At 46.8% G+C, this 22,045-nt stretch overlaps 1 protein-coding gene and 1 long non-coding RNA gene across 33 annotated transcripts in view; one reads left to right on the top strand and one right to left on the bottom strand.

Annotated features, from left to right (window-relative positions):
- The window catches only part of DLGAP1 (DLG associated protein 1), a 1,035,773-nt gene that overhangs the window by 97,285 nt on the left and 916,443 nt on the right, over window positions 1-22,045 (bottom strand). For 27 of the 31 annotated variants that reach the window (XM_035269693.3, XM_035269689.3, XM_035269697.3 and 24 more), the window contains one exon: window positions 991-1,364. In XM_035269693.3, coding sequence (XP_035125584.1) covers window positions 991-1,364 — 374 coding nt within the window. The remainder of the gene's footprint in view (window positions 1-990; window positions 1,365-22,045) is intronic. The other 4 variants (XM_035269699.3, XM_035269700.3, XM_035269710.3 and 1 more) reach the window with 1 other exon arrangement.
- The window catches only part of LOC144579015 (uncharacterized), a 29,871-nt gene continuing 20,479 nt past the window's right edge, over window positions 12,654-22,045 (top strand). The window contains exons 1-2 of one of the 2 annotated variants that reach the window (XR_013525772.1): window positions 12,654-12,786; window positions 21,585-21,971. This is a non-coding gene — a long non-coding RNA (uncharacterized LOC144579015). Of the gene's footprint in view, window positions 12,787-16,335; window positions 21,972-22,045 lie in introns of both variants that reach the window. The other variant, XR_013525771.1, reaches the window with a different exon arrangement.

The following is a 22,045-nucleotide window of genomic DNA, read 5'->3' as shown; positions in this document are numbered from 1 at the left end:
TGAACATACTGTTACGTGGCTCGATGACCCCGGTGATTCCTGCAAGTCCACACTTTTCCGAAAATAAAAATGTGCATTAGGAATTGAAAGCACCCATGTTTGATTGTCTTCATGTTCTTTGAATTATCCTGGAGTTTGAGTCATACATTCAATTTAGAGAACAAAAATAATAGCTGCTAAAAATGTCTACAAAGAAAATACTTTCATAATCTTGGTCACATTTAACAATATTCGAAGTTCAGAGCCAATCACTTGAAAATCTGGTCCCAAACCGGGTGCAGGTGGCTTATGCCTGTAATCCCAGCATTTTGGGAGGCTGAGGCGGGTGGATCATGAGGTCAAAAAATCGAGACCATCCTGGCCAACATGGTAAAACCCCATCTCTACTAAAAATACAAAAATTAGCTGGGTGTGGTGGTGCGCGCCTGTAGTCTCAGCTACTCAGGAGGCTGCGGCAGGAGAATCGCTTCAATCTGGGAGGTGGAGGTTGCAGTGAGCTGAGATCTGCCACAGCACTCCAGCCTCGGCAACAGAGTGGAAAAAAAAAAAAAGAGGCCGGGCGCGGTGGCTCAAGCCTGTAATCCCAGCACTTTGGGAGGCCAAGGCGGGTGGATCACGAGGTCAAGCGACCGAGACCATCCTGATCAACATGGTGAAACCCCATCTCTACTAAAAATACAAAAAATTAGCTGGGCATGGTGGCGTGTGCCTGTAATCTCCCTACTCAGGAGGCTGAGACAGGAGAATTGCCTGAACCCAGGAGGCGGAGGTTGCCGTGAGCCGAGATCGCGCCATTGCACTCCAGCCTGGGTAACAAGAGTGAAACTCTGTCTCAAAAAAAAAAAAGAAAGGAAAGAAAGAAAATCTGGTTTTATGCATAGATCTAAGATCCCAAGTGGCAAGAAAGCAAATCTTCCAAGGAAACAAAAAATGTTACATCCCTTAGTTTTAAGCTCCTATTTTTCAAAGGACAGAAAGGGAGACTATTACCTGTATCCCAATAGACAGGCATCGATTTTTCTTAAAGTGGTCCTTCTTCCTGTCCTCTGTGGTGACGGTGGCTATGGTGGTCGTGGTGGTGACGGTGGCAGTGTTATTGCCCATGTGTTGACTTGCAGGGCCGTGGATCTGGGCGTTTGCAGCTTCGATCGCGGCCGTCAGAGCCTTCATACTGTCCAGGCTCTCGGTGGAGTTGCTGAGTCCAGACTGGCTGATAATATCTCCTCGCTGGCCCTGTCCGTCCATGTAGGCATCCTGGGCTGACTCTGTGCTACTCTGCGCTGTGATAGAAATGAAAGGTTTCGTGGTAGTTCTGGGTGGGACTGGAGGTGGTGTCTTCTTATATGTTGTAATGCAAGATGACACTGGAAGACAGTGAAAACAAAGACACTGTGATTTCTGCATGGGTTTTAATTTCTGATATTGTAAATGACAGCCATTGGAAATTAGGGCACATGAAACACACTGAGACATTAACAGGAAACAAGTTCCCTGCTCTCCGGGGGATGGTTTGGGTCTCCTCTGACACCTCTGTAAAACTGAGGGAAACCATTGGGAAACATCAATCTCTGAAATGGAAGTTTCTGAAATGAAAATTAATATGAATCAACATAAACTAGACATGATTATTGCTCTGTGGAAACCTTCCCACCACATAGAGAAGGTGAGGGGAGTCTCTGCCTTCAGTGAAAACACTAAATATAGCTAATGTTAAAAAAACTAACCCATTAGAAGAGATTCTAGTGGTTGATAATAAACACGGAAAAAGAAAAAAGGAAGGCCAAGAGGCTGTGAGGATGCGAGTTCTGATCCTAATAAGAAGGACAAGGTGTCTGGGGGATAAGGTTACGCACGCCATCGTAGCTTCTGCAACTTGTTTATCAGAGCTCCTTCCTTCCCTCCTTCCTTCCCTCCCTCCTTCCTTCCTTCCTTCCCTCCCTCCTTCCTTCCCTCCTTCCCTCCCTCCTTCCTTCCCTCCTTCCCTCCCTCCTTCCTTCCCTCCCTTCTTCCTTTGCTCCTTCCCTCCTTCCTTCTTCTCTCCTTTCTTCCTTCCCTCCCTCGCTCCCCCCTTCTTTCTTTCCTTCCTGGCTTCTTCCCTCCCTCCTTCCTCCCTTTCTCTCTCCTCCCTCTGTCTTTCCCTCCTTTCTCACCTTCTTTCCTTCCTTCCCTCCTTCAGTCTTTTTCTTTCCTCTGTCCTCCTGTCTTGGCTTCCTTCCTTTTCCTTCTCTCCTTCCGTCTTCCTCTTTCTTGTCTTTCCCATCCCCTCTGTCTTCCTTCTTCTTTTCCACTTTATCTCTCTCTCTCTCTGTGTTTTTCGGGATAAGCGCTCACTATATAAACTTTTTTTTAATTGAAGTTTTGTTTGTTTCTGAGAAGGAAGTGTTACTCACTGAGAGTATTTACACTGCACAAAAGTCTCCTACTGTAGAATCAATCCACATGCTAGTTTATAAATCATTTTCATGGGTTTGGTCTGTATGAGCCACTCCCTAAGTGTTTCCCTTTAGGGTGACTTGGTCAAGTCAAGGGCCTGAGTCTGTCTGGGCATGGTGGCTCATGCCTATAATCCCAGCACTTTGGGAGGCCGAGGTGAGTGGATCACCTGAGATCAGGAGTTTGAGATCAGCCTGGCCAACATGATGAAACCTCATCTCTACTAAAAATACAAATATTAGCCCAGCGTGGTGGTGCATGCCTGTAATCCCAGCTACTGGGGAGGCTGGGGGAGGAGAATCTCTTGAGCAGAGGTTATGGTGAGCCGAGATTATGCCACCGCTCTCCAGCCTGGGCAACAGAGTGAGATTCTGTCTCAACAAGAACAAAAGGGCCTGAGTCTAGGCTGCTGAGTACAATTTGGGACGTGTACAAGGGGTCGAGGTCTATTTAGCAGCTCCAGCTGCAGCAGCCTCAGCCCCTCCCTCTAGCCTTTTGATTACAACGCTGAGGGTTTTGAAGAAGCTTTACACGTTGGCTTTCAGTTTCCTATTTGTAAAGCATGATTTAGGAAAATAAAGATCAAAAACGAATTAAGTTTCCAAGTGGGACGCCAGTCCGTGAAGCACAATTCCTTAAGCAGTTATTATAAATTCATTCCAATGATTATGCTTCCATCATTCCCCCTCCCCACCCCAGCCCACCCACTCCTTCCCACTCTCGCAGGAGGTGTCACCGTGGCACCATCCCATCAGCTAGACCTGGCCACGCCGTCCCTGCTTGTTACCTACGGTTCCGGCTGCCAACTCCGGCCGTCTCACTAAATGAAATCCTTGCTTCAACACTGAAGATGCTTCCTCTGGCCACTCAAAGGAAACACCCTCTAATGAATTATAAACAACAGGACCCTATTATGCTGTCCTGCTGTGTCAGTGGACTGCGATTTGGAGTAATTTCCTTAACCATAAAATAGATGGAGACAATAATGTTTGGCTATTTCCCAGGGATTGCCTGAGTACTGAGGGAATAAATCAAATGTCACATGACAATATCATATGGACTCTGGGAGAGGGGAAGACAAGGTCCCTGACATAGAGGCAGTCACCTCTCTTTCCCTGAGGATGACTGGCAGAGGCCCACCCCAGGAGAACTTCCCATCTATGCTGACTCATAAAACACACATCTTTACCTCTTTTTTTTTTTTTTTTTGAGACAGTTTTGCTCTTGTTGCCCAGGCTGGAGGGCAATGACGTGATCTTGGCTCACCTCCCGGGTTCAAGTGATTCTCCTGCCTCAGCCTTGAGAGTCGCTGGGATTACAGGCATGCGCCACCACATCTGGCTAATTTTGGATTTTTAGTAGAGATGGGGTTTCTCCATGTTGGTCAGGATGATCTCGAACTCCCGACCTCAGGTGATCACCTGCCTTGGCCTCCCAAAGTGCTGGGATTACAGGTGTGAGCCACCGCACCCGGTCTTTTTTTTTTTTTTAAATATAGAGACAGGCTTTCACTCTGTCACCAGGTTGGAGGGCAGTGGTGTGATCATGGCTCACTGCAGTCTCCATCTCCTAGACTCAAGCCGTCCTCCCACCTCAGCCTCTTGAGCAGCTGGGACTACAGGTGTGTGCCACCACATCCACCTAATTTTTTATTTTTTGTAGAGGTCGGGAGGGGTGTGTGGTCTTTCAATGTTGCCCAGGCTGGTCTTGAACCCCTGGCTTCAAGCGATTCTCCCATTTCTGCCTTACAAAATGCTGGGATTAGAGGCATGAGCCATGGGGCTGGGCACGGTGGCTCACGCCTATAATCCCAGCACTTTGGGAGGCCGAGGTGGGTGGATCACGAGGTCAAGAGATTGAGACCATCCTGGTCAACATGGTGAAACCCGTCTCTACTAAAAATACAAAAATTAGCTGGGCATGGTGTGCGCACCTGTAATCCCAGCTGCTCAGGAGGCTGAGGCAGGAGAATTGCCTGAACCCAAAAGGCGGAGGTTGTGGTGAGCTGAGATCGTGCCATTGCACTCCAGCCTGGGTAACAACAGCGAAACTCCGTCTCAAAAAAAAAAAAAAAAGTAGAGGCATGAGCCACTATGCCTGGCCCAGCTTTATTGTTTGAATGCAGCTAAACAATAATGACTTCCTCATTTTTTAGCTAATGCATCTTACGGGAAATTCAGGGAAGATAGAGTGCTTGTAAGGTGTAGAGTCAGGAGCAGATCCAGCCAGCCTCAGGTTCTCCCCACTGGCCCACAGCTAAGCCCCTGGCTAAACAATGCCAATGCATATACACTGTGAATACTTTGCCTCACTCAATTTAGTTTCTTGCACCCAAACCATGGTGGAGCTCTGGTTCCCAGAGAGGCATGAGTGATGGTAGGCCTGCTTGGGGTAATGCTCATCTCAGTGATTCAGCTGAAGACCCTGAGTGGGTGGGAGCCGTAATTAGGATGGAACCTCTCCCTTTTAAGATCAAATGAAACTAGAGCATTGTACCACTTCTCCCGAGACATGTCTTTACAATATGAACCCATTATTTTGTTCAAAATAGATCCTCAGAACATTCCGCCCACTGATATTCCAAAGAAGCTAAGTAACATATTCCAACATCAAACGTCTGATTTTTTAGATTATGTTTTGCTTCTTGTTAGCTCTCTTTGGTTTCTTGTTTCAGGGTGGATGATCCAAACAGGATGATGAAGCCGGCACAGTGGCTCCCGCCTGCTATCCCGGCCTTTTGGGAGGCTAAGGTGGGAGGACTGCTTGAGTACAGGAGTTGCAGACCAGCTGGGCAGGATAACGAGATCCCGTCTCTACAAAATTAGAAAACGAAACAAAACACCCTCCCCTCCAAAAAAAGCTAGATAATGCAGCCAAACATAGAATCATTTGATTTGCTGTAACACACAGTAAAACTCCTGCTATGATGTGGTAAGAGCGATAATGGGAGTGAGATGGGGCCAGACTAGGTTCCTTGTTTCTGTTGCCTGACTGACCTTGGGGACTTGAGCCTCCAGTGTAGCTCCTACATGCCCCAGGCCGACTGCAAGTGGATGCCACCTGGTGGCTGTTGTCAACTCATCTTTGATATCGATAGGGATAACTGGATACCCTGGAAATCTACCATGGTTAGATTGGACAGGGAGAATACTGTCTCCACCAGGGTGGTCCAGCCCCTAACACCCAAAGGAGATAAGATTTTGAAATCCGCCCACCACTTCCAATAAGTAGCTGAATAGAGGACGGGAACCATTTTTCATGGTGTTATGGAGGGGCATTGTTTGTTATTATGAGGCTTCACTGCAGTGAGCAGCACTGTCCAGTGATGGAATAGGAAGGTAAAAGGAATTCGAATCTTCATGATTGCTTTTCTCCCCCCAACTACAGATAGGGTCTCACTGTGCGGTGCAGGCTGGCTTTGAACTCCCAGGTTCAAGAGATAGTCCCCCCTCAGTCTCCTGAATAGGTGAAACGACAGGTGCATGCCACCATGCCCGGCTTAAGATTGCCGTTTGAAGCCGGCCACGGTGGCTCATGCCTGTAATCCCCAGCACTTTGGAAGGCTGAGGCGAGCGAATCACAAGGTCAGGGATTTGAGACCAGCCTGACAAGATGGTGAAACCCTGTCTCTACTTAAAAACTCAAAAATTGGCTGGGCGTGTGGCATGCACCTGTGATCCCAGCTACTTGGGAGGCTGAGGCAGGAGAATTGCTTGAACCCGAGAGGCAGAGATTGCAGTGAGCCAAGAGTGTGCCATTGCACTCTAGCCTGGCGACAGAGTGAGACTGTCTCAAAAAAAAAAAAAAAAAAAAATATATATATATATATATATATATATATATATATATATACACACATATATATAAAGATTGCTGTTTGAAAGAGAGGAAAGGAGAAGGAAAGGGGATTCAAATCACAAATGACACTTCACCGTAGTCCCCTTCCTCATTTTCCAGTTCTTTTGCACTCCAAAACTCACACAACGAAGTCCTTTCCTAGATTTGCTGAGCCTTAAACCCTAGCTTCTTTCCTAAGGGTGTTTTGTTTGCTTGTTTCAGTTCTACTCTTAGGATTCAGTGCCAGGAAAGAACCCACTGAGAAGGTCTGAATGCCAGCAGGTGTGTGGTAGATAAAGTTGAGGCCAAAGGAGGGTGAAACACCAGCCAATATGTTTGTCTTGCCTGGTCAAAACTGAAAGAGAAAATGAGTAGCTTCTATACAGTAAGTGAAACACCTGATTTGTTTAAGAGTGATGTTCTTTTTTTTTTTTTTTTTTTTTTGAGATGGAGTTTTGCTCTTGTTTCCCAGGCTGGAGTGCAATGGCGTGATCTCTGCTCACTGCAACTTCTGCCTCCTGGGTTCAAGCCATTCTCCCACCTCAGCCTCCCGAGTAGCTGGGATTACAGGCGCATGCCAACATGCCTGGCTAATTTTTGTGTTTTTAGTAGAGACGGGTTTTCACCATGTTGACCAGGATGGTCTCGAACTCCTGACTCCTGCCTTGGCCTCCCAAAGTGCAGGGATTATAGGCATGAGCCACCATTCCCGGAAAGAGTGATGTTCTCAAAAAGAATGATATTTAAATGTAAGTGGAACTTGAAAAAAGAAAAGATGCTGTATTTTCATCACTATTACTATTTTCCTTTGCCATGATAAGCTTTGTTGTTCTTTTCAAATGAAATGATTTTTTTTTCCTCATCTGGCTGAAAGGACTCCCATCCCTTTATAAGAGAGTTGCAGAATCAGAGCTGCAGATTTCAGTGACATTTTCATTCGGTGGATACTATAGCGAACAGAGACACCAGAGGTTGGTATTTACATTTAAGAAGTTATATTTTTAAGAAAGACATTATAGAGAAAACAAATAGCATATTCCAATCATTTCAGCTTCTAGCTCATGATTGCCTACATTTATATTGAAAAGATAACGTGGCTGGTTGTGGTTGCTCATGTATGTAATCCTAGCACTTTGGGAGGCCAAGATGGGTGGATTGCTTGAGCTCAGGCATTTGAAACCAGCCTGGCCAATATGGTGAAACCCCGTCTCTACTAAAAAAACAGATTAGCTGGGCTTGGTGGCAGGTGCCTGTCATCCCAGTTACTTAAGAAGCTACGGCAGGAGAATTGCTTGAATCCAGGAGACAGAGTTTGCAGTGAGCTGAGATTGTGCCACTGCACTCCAGCCTGGTCAACAGAAAAAAACTCTGTCTGAAAAAAAATAATAATAATGCAAGTGTTGCAAACTTCAGGAAGGCCTGGGCCAGAAATGACTTTATTCCGTAGTGGTGAAGGTGTCCTGGCAAACGATCCAGACTCTCTGGCCACTCTGGTTTTCCTTCGTGTTTAACAGCACACAAATGTCAGGTGGCCACGAAACAGATGTGGGATCAAACTCCTTTTGTACCTTTTTATTCATAAACTCTTACAGGCTAAACTAATGGATCATAAACCATAAAGCTATGTAGAGAAATTATTTAGCAGTTCCTGATAACTGCATTTTAGAAATTCTTTAAAATGTGAGAGAGCAAGTACATAAGGAACCACAAATCAAAACACAGTAACACAAAGTAATTAAACGTATAGATGTAGATGCAGATGTACCAGAGTCAAACAGTATCTTCTTTTTGTAAACATGTTGTTGCCCTAAGATATTGTTACTAAGCACAACTATTATCAAGCAAGCTGTGATTTGATCAGCCTTGAGAAATGGCAGCGCCTACACAGAACTCATGGGGAAAGCAACCCTGGATTTGCTGTGAGTTCTATCAGGTGGTCTCTTCTTACTGAGCTGAAGGCTACCAGAAAGAAGGGCTGTCTTGATCCACTGTCAAAAATTTGCTGAGGGCAAAGTTCTTATGATTTGGTCCAGCTGCTCAGCAGTTGTTCAACAAGCCCTCAAAAAGAAGGGCTTCATTTATTTATGAGACACAATTTCACTCTTATTGCCTAGGCTGGAGTGCAGTGGCTTATGGCTCACTGCAACCTCCGCCTCCTGGTTCAAGCAATTCTCCTGCTTCAGCCTCTGAGTAGCTGAGATACAGGCATGCGCCACCACACCCAGCTAATTTTTTTTGTATGTAATAGAGACAGGGTTTCGCCATGTTGGTCAGGCTGGTCTCAAACTCTTGACCTCAGGTGATCCAGCCATGTTGGCCTCCCAAAGTGTTGGGATTACATGTGTGAGCCACCATGCCCTGCCAGAAGGTCTTTATTAAAAAGATTTTTAAAAACGAACAGGGTTGACAGAAGCATGTGGTAGCTGGCTCTTTTCAGCTTGCTAAATCGATTGTGCACATCCCTTTTACCTCTGTATTCAGTCACTCTACACTGTTAGCTTGAAATTGACCTTCGTGTATTTACACCATGGAGATCAGCAAATGCCTGAAATCAGCAGGTTTCCCCCTGCTGATTTTCTTCAATCAGAGAGCCCATTGTTAAGCATTTCCAGCACCCCTCTGTGTGCAGAGCTGGGTTATTCAAAGCCTGGTCTGCAGAGTAGTGCCCGTTAGCAAATTGTGTCACAGGGCTTGGTGACATATGCTATGAAAATTGAGTGTAGGGTCAGGCACCGTGGCTCATGCCTGTAATCCCAGCATTTTGGAAGGCTGGGGCCACTGGATCACCCGAGGTCAGGAGTTCGAGACCAGCCTGGCCAACATGGTGAAATGTCGTCTCTACTAAAAACACAAAAATTATCTGGGCATAGTGGCACATGCCTGTAATCCCAGCTACTCAGAGGCTGAAGCAGAAGAACTGCTTGAACCCAGGAGTCAGAGTTCGCAGTGAGCCGAGATGGTGTCATCGCTCTCCAGCCTGGCGACAGAGCAAGACTCTGTCAAAAAGAAAGAAAGAAAGAGAAAGAAAGAAAGAAAGAAAGAAAGAAAGAAAGAAAGAAAGAAAGAAAGAGGAAGGAAGGAAGGAAGGAGCCGGGCGCGGTGGCTCACGCCTATAATCCCAGCACTTTGGGAGGCCAACATGGGTGGATCACGAGGTCAAGAGATTGAGACCATCCTGGTCAACAAGGTGAAACCCCGTCCCTACTAAAAATACAAAAAATTACACTTTGGGAGGCCGAGGCGGGTGGATCACGAGGTCAAGAGATCGAGACCATCCTGGTCAACATGGTGAAACCCCGTCTCTACTAAAAATTACAAAAAATTAGCTGGGCATGGTGGCGCGTGCCTGTAATCCCAGCTACTCAGGAGGCTGAGGCAGGAGAATTGCCTGAACCCAGGGGGCGGAGGTTGCGGTGAGCCGAGATTGCGCCATTGCACTCCAGCCTGGGTAACAAGAGCGAAACTCCGTCTCAAAAAAAAAAAAAAAAAAAAGAAAGAAAGAAAGAAAAGAAGAAGAGAAAGGAAGGAAGGAAGAAAGAAAGCAAAAAGAAAGAAAAGTGACATGGTGTTTCACTTGGAAGAGAAGAAAGGGGGATTTTCAATTATTTGGAGGGCTCTTGCTTAGAGGATGGCATTTGTATTTGTATAAGTCCCCAAAGGAACAACAAAGGTAAGAGCTCAGAGAGGCATAAAGAATAATTCCGTCGGGTGTGGTGGCTCACACCTATAATCCCAGCATTTTGAGAGGCCAAGACAGGCAGCTCACAAGGTCAGCCTGACCAACACAGTGAAACCCTGTCTCTAAAATACTAAAAATACAAAAAAAATTATCTGAGCATGGTGGCACAGGCCTGTAGTCCCAGCTACTCAGGAGGCTGAGGGAGGAGAATTGCTTGAACCCAGGAGGTGGAGTTTGCAGTGAGCCAAGATCGAGCACTGCACTCCAGCCTGGTCGACAGAGCGAGACTCTGTCTGAAAATAATAATAATAATAATAATTATCCAGTTATTGATTGTCCATAGATGGACTATGAGGACCTCATAGCAGAGGGAGTTCGCAGTCCCTGGACCTGTTCAAGCACAGGCCAGTGCATCCTTTCGCTGGGAAGGTACAGCAATTGTACCAGCATCTGATGAGGGCTGAACTAGATGACAAGATTTCTTTCAGACGGGAACTTTTATGGCTTATGATAATGAGTGAAACCTAGACAAGAATTTGCAAAGTTGCTGGGGGGTCCCACAGAGAGTGATGCTAAAGAGCTGAAGAAAGAAGCCAAAAAAGGAGGCCAGAGAAAGAGGTCCAGCGAGGCTGCCTGGTAGCAATGGTAAATGTTCTGGCATCTTGGGAAAGCATCTGGCACTGATGAGGAAAAAATAATAGACAAGTCTGCTGCTGCTGCTTCCAGCCAGGCAGACCCCAAAGTGGTGCACTTAACAGGGCATCCGGGCTCCTGCTCCTGGCGCTGATGTGTTATGCAAGCCGGACTCTCCAACAAATGCCAGACAAATCAGCGGTCTGGCTGGAGTTCTCCAACTGGGAAAAAGCACAAACCCTGGCAACAACAAAGATGAGATGAGATTTAGTCCAGACCTGTGACATGCCATTAGATCTTCCTAATCACCAGAAAGCAAATCCTTATTTTGTGCTAAGAACTTAATGGACCTGGGGGCGGGGTGTGGTGGCTCATACCTGTAATCTCAGCACTTTCGGAAGCTGAGGCATGAGGATCACTTTAGCCTAGGAGTTCAAGACCAGCCTGGACAACAGAGTGAGACCTAGTCTCAAAGAAACTCAAACAACAGTGGCGGGAGTGGTGGCTAACAGCTGTAATCCCAGCACTTTGGGAGGCTGAGACAGGCAGATCACCTAAGGTCGGGAGTTCGAGACCAGCCTGACCAACCTGGAAAAACCCAGTCCCCATCTCTATTAAAAATACAAAATTAGCCTGGCATGGTGACGCATGCCTGTAATCCCAGCTACAGGAGAATCGCTTGAACCCCGGGGGGTGATGGTTGTGGTGAGCCAAGATCCAGCTATTGCACTCCAGCCTGAGCAACAAGAGTAAAATGCTGTCTCAAAAACAAAACAAAACAAAACCAAAAAACCAAAAAACCAAACCCTAAACAAGAACAATAAACTAGCCGGTCATGGTGGTGCACACCTGAAGTCCCAGCTACTCTGTAGGCTGAGGTGGGAGGATCACTTGAGCTTGGGAGTAAAATAAATAAATAAATATACATGATCTCACATAGGGAAAGATCCCACTATCCCCACTTGAGTGATGAAAATGTAAGGCTCAGAGCAGGCAACGGACATCCCTAACTCATCTAGAGATTTAGCGACAGTTAGAGTACTCAGGGCTCCAAACCCCATCTGACCTTTAACCCAAACCACCTTTATTTACTGCCCCCCACGCCAGCAAACACTTTCTGTTAAACACCACCTCCACTAAAGCACCATGCTTTCCACCGGAGACTCCTTCATGCACAGCCCTCTTCACGCTGCAAGAACTCACCAGAGGTTCAGTGAATTAATGAATTTAGAGTGGTCAACAAGGGGTGCACCGTTGCAACTTGCAAAACATTGAAGGAGAGAAATGCAACAAAACAAAATGCACGTGGAAAAATCACTACCTTATTTCAAAATATTTACAGCTTCACATTTCCAGGCCACCCAAAGTGTGGCGGTCAGTGGTAAGAAGGCAGAGATCAGAGGCTGTTGGGGTGGAGCATACACCAGGATCCTCGCCCAACTCTGGGAGGCACAGGGCATCCCAGTCTTCTCTCCCAGTTATATCCTCCACGGAAACCACAAGGATGACGCGCTCAACTTTTCTTAAAGTAGAAAAAAGTATGCTTGTGTGTGTAAGGGGAGGAGAGGGGGAGTGGACGAGAGGTGGAGGGGGTGCAATAATTCCTGTAGTCCTAAAACATGCCAGTTGGTAGTTTCTGGTATTCCAGACACTTCCTAATGCCAGACAAATGCCCCAAGCCTCGGCATGTCTGACTTAGAGATCTATTCAACTGATAGCAGCCGCCTCCTCTGGGGAGAGCAGATCTTTCAGAAAGCGCTGTCCGCACTGCTGATCAAACCAGACATTGTTCTCAGAAAGGAGGAAGAATGGAAAGGTTTGTTTCGAAGTCACAACTTAATTTTTTTAAAGAGGCACCCTAGTTGTTTTAACACATTGCTACAAAACTCGGGTTTCCTGAGTGGAGGCTGTTCTGCACAGTGCATCTACTGTATAAAAATCCAGGCAGGGAGGGATCAGAAAGTTAGAGTCATTACAGAAAAAAAAAAAAAGCCCCAGGCACTTGATGCCTGGAAATGATGTCAGACGCAGCCACTCCTCTGTTAGAACTACAACCAAACAATGCTCAGGCAATCCACAGCGGCTGCCCTGCAAATGTCAGCGCCAGTTCAGTCTAAAGAGCTCGAAAGCTACCGAGCCGAAGGGCTGTGCTGTGCCTCTCTCGCCCACATTTTCCTCCAGCACTCTCAGGAACCTGGCAACAGGTAACGTGGCAACCTTTAACTTATAAAAGGGCAAGCGGCACAATTTCAGGGAACAAATGGACTTCTTTTTTAAGCCAGCATCTCCCCCACCACTCCCACACCCCACTCCCTCCCTCCCAACCAAAAGTGTGTAAAAAAACAAAGCATTGCCTCGGGCAGTCGTACTCTCGAGTGTCCCCTTGTGGCCAAACCTGGAACATCACTTCCGTACTTTGCAAGCTGCGGCTCAGCTACGAGGGTGAGTCGCGCACTGGAAGGGGTGGAGGTTTTTACTGGACTTGTCTTCCGAAAAGCTTAACAGTGGAAGTCACGGCCCAGAATGGCTTCGTTTTTCACCTTATCACCTTAACAAAAGCTTCCCCTTAGCTGCAAGGTTAAATCGCTGGGTTGGAGCTGGGGATTTTCGTTTTGTGTGTGTGTGTGTGTGTGTGTGTGTGTGTGTCTGTGTCTGTCTGTCTCGCTCTGTACCCAGGCTGGAGTGCAGTGGCGCAATCTCGGCTCCCTGCAACCTCCACGTCCTGGGTTCAAGCGGTCCTCCCGCCTCAGCCTCCTGAGTAGCTGGGACTACAGGCGCGTGCCACCACGCCGGGCCAATTTTTTGTATTTTTAGTAGAGACAGAGTTTCACCATGTTAGCCAAGCTGGTCTCGGTCTGCTCACCTCATGATCCACCCGTCTCGGCCTCCCAAAGTGCTGGGATTACAGGTGTGAGCCACCGCGCCCGGCCTCGTTGTTGTTTTAAAGCAGCAGCCAAGGCCGTGTTTTTTAAGGTGGTGAGTTATACAGAGCAAGAACTGAGGTAGCCTTTTCCACTCGATCTCTTTCATCACATCCCAGTCACAGCCAAGGGTAGGGTGGACGGCAGTGAGGATAAACAGCCCGGAAACAGGATTCCTGCAGGGTGGGACTGGCATTTTCCATTTTATCTGAAGCTGTCCTTTGAATGCAGACACCTTTCTCTCAGGCCAGAAGCACTTGTAATTTGGATTGCTGGCTTCCAGTTTGCCTATTTCGAGGGCTACTTGGGATTTCCAGGCTGCAGGCCCAGCTACCCAGAGAGTGTGCCTCAAAGCCTCACCTCAACGCTTTTATCTCTGTGTGGGGGGAACACCCATGAAAATGCCAACAGAAGTATTTTCTTCCTTTCCGGAACTGCTTTCTGAGCTCTCTGTTTTAGAGGAATGATTGCAGCTGGTTGCTCTGGCCACGCAAGAGGGGAGGGACAGGAGGAGAGGGCGTCCATTCTGTCTCCCTCTGGCTATGTGAACTAGAACTTAGGAAGGAGGTTCAGATCAAAGTAACTGCTCCCTTCAGAAAGTTCCATTCATTAACTAAATTAGCGGAAATCAAATGGTGTTTGGAGGAAGGTCATTTCAGAAGGCCCAGGTCCAGAGGCTGAGGTCTAAAACTTCTAATCTGGACATTCAAGTTTGGCAATAAGTTAAATAAGAAGTTGAAGGCTACCATATGTAATTCCAGTTGTTGCCTGAAATCAGTCATTTCAAGGGAATATCTTTTTTTTTTTTGAGACAGAGTTTTGCTCTTGTTGCCCAGGCTGGAGTGCAGTGGCACGATCTTGGCTCACCACAACCTCTGCCTCCCAGGTTCAAGCATTTCTCCTGCCTCAGCCTCTCAAGTAGCTGGGATTGCAGGCATGGGCCACCACACCCAGCTAATTTTGTATTTTTAGTAGAGACAGAGTTTCTCCGTGTTTGTAAGCTGGTCGCGAACTCCTGACCTCAGGTGATCCTCCCACCTTGGACTCCCAAGGTGCTGGGATCACAGGTGTGACCCACCACGCCTGGCCTCAAGGAAATATCTTGAAAGATCACAGACTGGGAAACAGACATGAGAAAAAGTAAGTAAGTAGACATTTGGCTAGTATGTGCCTAGACCACTTAACACTAAAGATGAAAGACTGAAGGCTCTGAATAAGAATCATTTGACCAGTAGCTCAGGTGAGTCACAGCCTGCACAGAACTAGGGCACACATGTTGAAGTCAGGAAGTTGAGAGTGTCAGGCTTACTAATTTGCAAGGACGGGGTGTTGCTTCCAGTAGGGAATGTGATCAAGATTTCACGGCTCATTTTTCCCAGCTTTTCCAACAGGTGCAATCAAGTCATCCATGTACACAACTGACTGCCCTGGCAGTTACATCTGTTAGGATTAAATTTCCATTTGTTCCATTACTTTATATGAAGTGATTTCTACTGTTGAGTCAGACAGATCACTTCCTCTTAGACCTAGGGACTTTTTTTCAACATTTTTAACAATGTGTGTGTTTTTCAAAATGTGTCCCAGCCAGGTCTGCAGGTCTTCCTGGGTTGAATGGACTGTTTACAGAAGGGGAAGATTCAGGGCCCAAGGTCAGGGTTACAGAATTATATAAGGTTTCCTGTTTGGGCAGCTGGTCTAGCAACACCTCAGGTTGGGGCAGACCGGCTCTTGTTGAGAGATAGCATGCCCAGGAGGCTAGGGCGGGTGGGGATGGTGCCAGGAGTAGGGAAGGACATTTTTCTTTTTTTGAGACCGAGTCTTGCTCTGTCATCCAGGCTGGAGCGCAGTGGCGCAATCTCGGCTCACTGCAACGTCCGCCTCCTGGGTACAAGTGATTCTCCTGCCTCAGACTCTTGAGTAGCTGGGATTACAGACACCCAGCACCATGCCTGGCTAATTTTTGTATTTTTAGTAGAGATGGGGTTTCACTATTTGGCCAGGCTGGTCTTGAACTCCTGACCTCGTGATCCTTCCGCCGTGGCCTCCCAAAGCGCTGGGATTACAGGCTTGAGCCACCGAGCCCGGCCTGACATTTTTCTTTTAAATCTTTCATCATTCAGCTTTCATTTCTTGTTGGATGTCACTCTTCAGCAATATGTTCCTGTATTCTCTGTTAGGAGAACTTTTTCCTTTTTCTGGCCAGACTGAGAGAAAGGAATGAGTTAAAGGGTGGAAGAATGACAAGGTCAGGCACTGTTGTCTGTCTGATCCAGAGATGTAACCACAGCACATGCGTGGCTCACAGTACTAGCATGTTAAATACGTGTTACATGAAGATATGAACAGGATGAGAAAGGACTTCCTGGAGAAAAAAAGGGACTAACAGTCAGGAAAGGTAGGTCATCGGAGCAGGAGTAAAGTGGACACCTCAGCAAAGCCACTTGCTGTGACCTCTGATGGTGCTGTGTCATGTCTTGTCACCAGGGCCCCCTCGTGTTTGGGGTTGGCTAAGTGCAGTTATGACTGGCCAGTGTTTGACAGGGATCTAGCAGGCCCAATCCTAATCTACCGTACTCTGACATCAGCTAGTCTCTTGGGTCATGCACCTGATGTCTCCCAATCTCCCGCTTGTCCTCACCCACGGGCCCTCAGCAAAAGGACAGTGGGAGGCACCCGTGACACTCACTGCCCTTTTCCTGTGCAGCTGTTTTTCTTCTTAGTACTTTTGCTCCTTGTTACTCTTTCTTTTGTTGTTCTTGCTCAGCCCACACAGAACTAGGATCCTTGTTAATCTTTGACTGATTTTTCTGTGCTCTGTCTGCTTGCACACAGATGGCTATCTGAGGAGCCAGGGAACTTTCTTTACCTCCTGGTATCATTTCATGAGAATTACTAACACCTGCACAATGGGCCTTGGAGAGAGGAATAAAATGAAAAATCTGGAATGGAACCACATGACACAACAGGCTATTCGGACTCCCTGCCCAGCTGCTGTATGTCTGGGAAACAGAATAAATAGCACTTGAACATCCCTGACCTTGGGGCTGTGGAGTATCTGGTTGTTTCTAGATGGGAACAGAGTATCAACGCACTAACTGCCAATTTGTCTCGCTTCAGAAGGTGGGGTGGCAGGGCCGGGCCCGGTGGTTCACGCCTGTATGTAATCCCAGCACTTTGGGAGGCTGAGACGGGCAGATCATGAGGTCAAGAGATCCAGACCATCCTTCCAACATGGTGAAACTCCATCTCTACTAAAAATATAAAAAACAGCTGAGCATGGTGGCATGCGCCTGTAGTCCCAGCTACTCAGGAGGCTGAAGCAGGAGAATCATTTGAATCCGGGAGGTGGAGGTTGCAGTGAGCCAGGATCTCGCCACTGCACTCCAGCCTGGTGACAGAGCAAGACTCCTCCATCTCAAAAAAAAAAAAAACCAAAAAAACCCAAAGTGGAGTGCCTGTGCAGAGCGAGTGGCCTGTGTATGAACCAGGGTCCATCCCATCCAATGAGTCCGGTCAGGCTGAGTCCTCAGCGAGACTTCAGCGTAGACCCATCAGTAGCCTCGGTTCACTGGCAGGCTGGCTGGACTTTGGAGAAAAGGCTAACCCTCCATCGAAGCAGCCCACTGCTGCGGCTGCCCTAGGAACAGAAGGCCTAGAGCCAGGGCTTGACCTGGCACAGGAGCTTTTGCACAAGGCCGGCTCAGACCTCCAAACCTGGGAAACAGGATGCTTGGGGAGGTGAAGTAGAAAGAAAATGCATCCACCATTCCTTCCTGTTGGTGTCAGCATGATGAGTAATAATCACCTGGATCTGGAAAGCTGGCATGTGGGAGGCCACAGGCCGCCCTGGTCTGTGTAGTTAGGCACTTAATTATTCATCCTTCTCCTTTCCTCCGCCCTCCCCAAATCCCCATTTTCAAAGGGAAACCAGAAAAAAGTATCTGGGTTAACCTGTGTAATACTGTTTACATCAGCCCACTTGGCCCAAAAAGGATACTAACTCCTTATTGATGCTCAGATAACAGGATTAGTGCTTTAAAAATTATGCCTCATTCATTATCCAACTTTGTCACTGATAGAGAAGGACACAGGCTGGGCATGGAGGCTCATGCCTGTAATCCAAGGACTTTGGAGGCCAAGGCGGGCGGATCACCTGAGGTCAGGAGTTCAAGACCAGCCTGACCAACATGGTGAAACCCCGTCTTTTTAAAAAAAAAAAGAAGAGAAGGACACAGACTCAGAGAAGAACTTAGCCCATGACCCCAGGGCTCCTTCCCCTCCATTACTCGTTAAGTGTCCCTTAAAGATGGCATTTATTTATTTATTTTTTATGTATGTATTTGAGACGAGTCTCGATTTGTCGTCCAGGCAGTTGTGCAGTGGCGTGATCTTGGCTCACTGCAACCTTCTGCCTCAGCCTCCTGAGTAGCTGAGACTACTGGCGTGCGCCACCACACCCGGCTAATGTTTGCCTTTTTGGTAGAGATGGGGTTTCACCATGTTGGCCAGGCTGGTCTCAAACTCCTGACCTCAAGTGACCCACCTACCTCTACCTCCCAAAGTTCTGAGATTACAGGCATGAGCCACCGTGCCCAGCAAAGACTGCATTTAAAATACTACCTTTCTGCTGGGTTTAGAATTTAATGATAAAGCGGCTGGCTTTATTAAACACTCAACGAATGAGGAGGACGATGGGGGAGCAAATTGGTATAGATTTTAGTATTGACCGCATAGGTTGTTTTTATTTAGTTTTGGCAAATGACAAGTACCTAACAGAAAGGTAGTGTGTGTATACATACATATATTGTGTGTGTGTGTGTGTGTGTGTGTGTGTATATATATATAGCTGGATGTGATGATGTGCACTTGTGGCTCCAGCTCCTCCATATATATATATGTTTTTTTTTTTCTTTTGAGAAGGAGTCTCGCTCTGTCGCCAGGCTGGAGTGCAGTGGTGTGATCTCAGCTAACTACAACCTCTGCCTCCCGGGTTCAAACTATTCTGCCTCAGCCACCTGAGTAGCTAGGATTACAGACACATGCCACCACACCCAGCTAAATTTTGTATTTTTAATAGAGACGGGGTTTCACCATGTGGGGCTAGGATGGTGAAACCCGTCCTACTAAAAGGGGACCTCGTGATCCGCCTGCCTCAGCCTCCCAAAGTGCTGGGATTACAGGCATGAGCCACTGGGCCCAGTCAATTTTTTTTTTGTTTAAGAGACAGGGTCTCACTCTGTTGCCTGGGCTAGAGTGCAGTGTCGTGATAAAGGCTCATTGCATCCTCTGACTCCTGGGCTCAATCCATCCTCCCGCTTCAGCCTCTGGAGGAGCTGGAGCCACAAGTGCACATCATCACATCCAGCTAATTTTTAAAAAACTTTTTGGAAAGACAGGTTTCGCTATGTTGCCCAGGCTCAAGGTCAGATTTCTTAATATTTCCAACATTGTCTCCTTTCAGAGAACTTCGAGTTCTGGGTGTTCATTAGTTTATCACCATGCGTGTGATTCAGAAACATTCTTTGTTTTTGTTTTCCGAGAAAGAGCTACTCTCTTGTTGCCCAGGCTGGAGTACAACGGCATGCACAATCTTGGCTTACTACAACCTCCGCCCGCAAGCAATTCTCCTGCCTCAGCCTCCTGAGTAGCTGGGATTACAGGTGTGCCCACCATGTCAGCTAATTTTTGTATTATTAGGAGAGGTGGGGTTTCACCATGTTGGCCAGGTTGGTCTCAAACTCCTGACCTTAGGTGATCCACCAGCCTCAGCCTCCTAAAGTGCCGGGATTACAAGCATGAGCCAACATGTCTGGCCAGAAACATTCTTTTTATTTGTTTTTATTATAATGGTAATAAGGGCCCTAGTAGGGGATTTGAACTCTTTCTTTCCACAGTGTGGAATGATGTCTATATACATTACAGAATGGAGTAATCCTTTTTTTTTTTTTTTTTTTGAGGGTCACCATCTTGCCCAGGCTGGAGTGCAGTGATGTGATCTTGGCCCACTAAGACATCCACCTCCCAGGTTAAAGCGATTCTCCTGCCTCAGGTTCCCAAGTAGGTGGGATTACAGGCCCCCAGCACTATGCCCAGCTATTTTTTGTATTTTTAGTAGAGATGGGGGTTTCACCATGTTGATCAGGCTGGTCTCCAACTCCTGACCTCAAGCAATCCACCTGCCTCAGCCTCCCAAAGTGCAGGTGTGAGCCAGAATGGAGTAATCTGATGGTTCTGGCCCAGAATGGAGTAATCTGATGTGGTCTTACAGGTAAACATTTCATATTTGCAAGACTGTGTGCAAGGGTGTGTGTGTGTGTGTTTTCGCTTATCTTTTCCATTATTCTCTTCCCTACCCCTCCTTTGCCATCCACTACTGTCAGGCTACAGTGTGATTTCACAGATAGCAAAATAAATAATTTAAGCATTTTGGAGTTGGAGGAGGGCAGATCACCTGCTGGAGTTGAGACCAGCCTGGCCAACATGGCAAAGCCCGTCTCTACTAAAAATACAAAAATGAGCCTGATGTGGTGGCGGGCACCTGTAATCCCAACTAATCCAGAGGCTGAGGCAGGAGAATCGCTTGAACCTGGTGGCAGAGGTTGCAGTGAGCGGAGATCGTGCCATTGCACTCCAGCCTGAGCTTCGGTGTGAGACTCCGTCTCTAAATAAATGAATAAAACAAACCTACATTCTTTACTCTGGCCCACTGTAATTTGCACTGACAGGAGGGCAGCCCCATGCTAGGTCGAAGCTGGGTGCCATGCTGATTTGATGCTGCTCAGGACACTGGCCTAAAAGTTTGTCTGCAAGCACTCACTCTTCATTCATTTCAGCTTTGTCTAGTACACTTCGGAAACCATTTTCCACTCAACAAATAACTGAGACAGTGCACGGAACATAGGTTGAATTAAAGAATAAGCTTGGGTTGGTAGACAAATAAGTTTATGAACTGCAGAAATAAATAGATCGAGCACTAGATATGTTTATTATCTCAGACAGCACGTCACTGCCTCCTGGTGTGAATTATATTTGTTTTCAAAGGAATCATAGAAGGTACAAGCAAAATGATTTGATTTTGGAGGAATTTCTAGCATCCTAGGTCAAAGATATTAAGTATCAACTCTGAAAAAGCAGCTATAAATACTGCAGATCGACTAAGGTAGAGGATGCGAATATCTTCTGCGTGGTTGAGACTTCAGGTGTGTTATGGGTGCATAGGGGCAGCTGGTTGCTCATAATTAAGATTGCGGTTACTGCTGCCTGTGTTCGGAAGAGAACACAAGAGGACAGAGCTCAGGTGCAGAAATGCGGAAAAACTTGCAGAAACTAGAGCTGGTCTTTGGATTGAAATGAATTACCAATAAAGTGTTGGGAAATGGATGTAGGGGAGGGAAGCATTTTGGTGGCCCCTGCTCTGAGGTTCAACCCATTTGCAGTTGCTGATAACCTTGTCAGGTCACCAGATAAAGGCAAGTCTCGTCGCCCTCAGGCACCTGGCTGCGAGGTAATAAAACGGTTGCCTTATCATCTAAAGGTGGAGTTAGTCAAACCTCAGCCCAGGGTAATTATAGTAAACTGAAATTGCCTGTCCTTTACCAAAAAAAAAAGGGGGGTAGGGAGAGAGAAAGAAAGAGGGCTTAAGGCAGGAAATTGTATTTGTCTTTCACTTTGGATTTAAAAAAGAAACGAGCAAAACAGCAAGAAGTTTTCCAGGGAGTGAGAAAAACAGCCTGGCTAGACTCCCCTCACCCCAGGTTAACAGGATTGCCGACAGATCAGGCCCACGTGATGGTCAAGAAAAGAGGCTCAAGCTGATGAAAATCCAAGAAATCTTCTTAGGAGCCTTCCTTTCTAAATGTAAATGACTGAGTCATTGCTTTGCTAAGGAGGGAAGGAAGTTACAGTCACACCAAGTGACTCATTCATTGCTGTTAGCTCCGGCAGTTGGATAAAAAGTTTCAGCAAAAGCAGCAACAAATGTGCTTTACATACTAGCACAGTAAGGGAATTCCTTTCTTTCAGGATGAATGCCATCCACACAAAAGAGCTCCTGTTGACATCTCATTTACAATCTCCCCCAGGACACAGACAAGACCCTTTCAATAAACCCGGCTCAGAAACACCTATTGTTCAAAATCTTCAACTCGCCACAGGCTACCACCACTCCCTATGGCTTTGCAAAATTAAAGATTTAGAAGAAGGATGAGGACTGTAGAAGCTCTGAAAAGAGGCAGGAAAAAAGTCCCTTTGACCTGATGCCGTCAGAGCGTGCATGAAGAAGAAAGTTAATGGTATTTCCATTTATATAAGAAGTGCCTAAGAAATGCCTGTGACGTTCGTGAGCTAGTGATTGTGAATTCCAAATCTGATGCCAACTTTATGTGTAAGGAAGCTAACTCGTGCCAGCATCATTGCTGAATGACCCGTTCCCAGCTTACAAAAGCCGGGCAGCTGCAGCAAAGCACCAGGTGAGTCTGATAAGGGCTGTCTGTTTCCCTGGGGATTTCAAGCTTGCCCGTCCTTTACACGTGGAATCTTGTGT

Source organism: Callithrix jacchus, chromosome 13 (genome assembly GCF_049354715.1).
Source record: "Callithrix jacchus isolate 240 chromosome 13, calJac240_pri, whole genome shotgun sequence".
NCBI classification, from domain to species: domain Eukaryota; kingdom Metazoa; phylum Chordata; class Mammalia; order Primates; family Cebidae; genus Callithrix; species Callithrix jacchus.
Note: the sequence above shows the minus strand (reverse complement) of the source record. Positions and strands in the feature narration are given on the sequence as shown.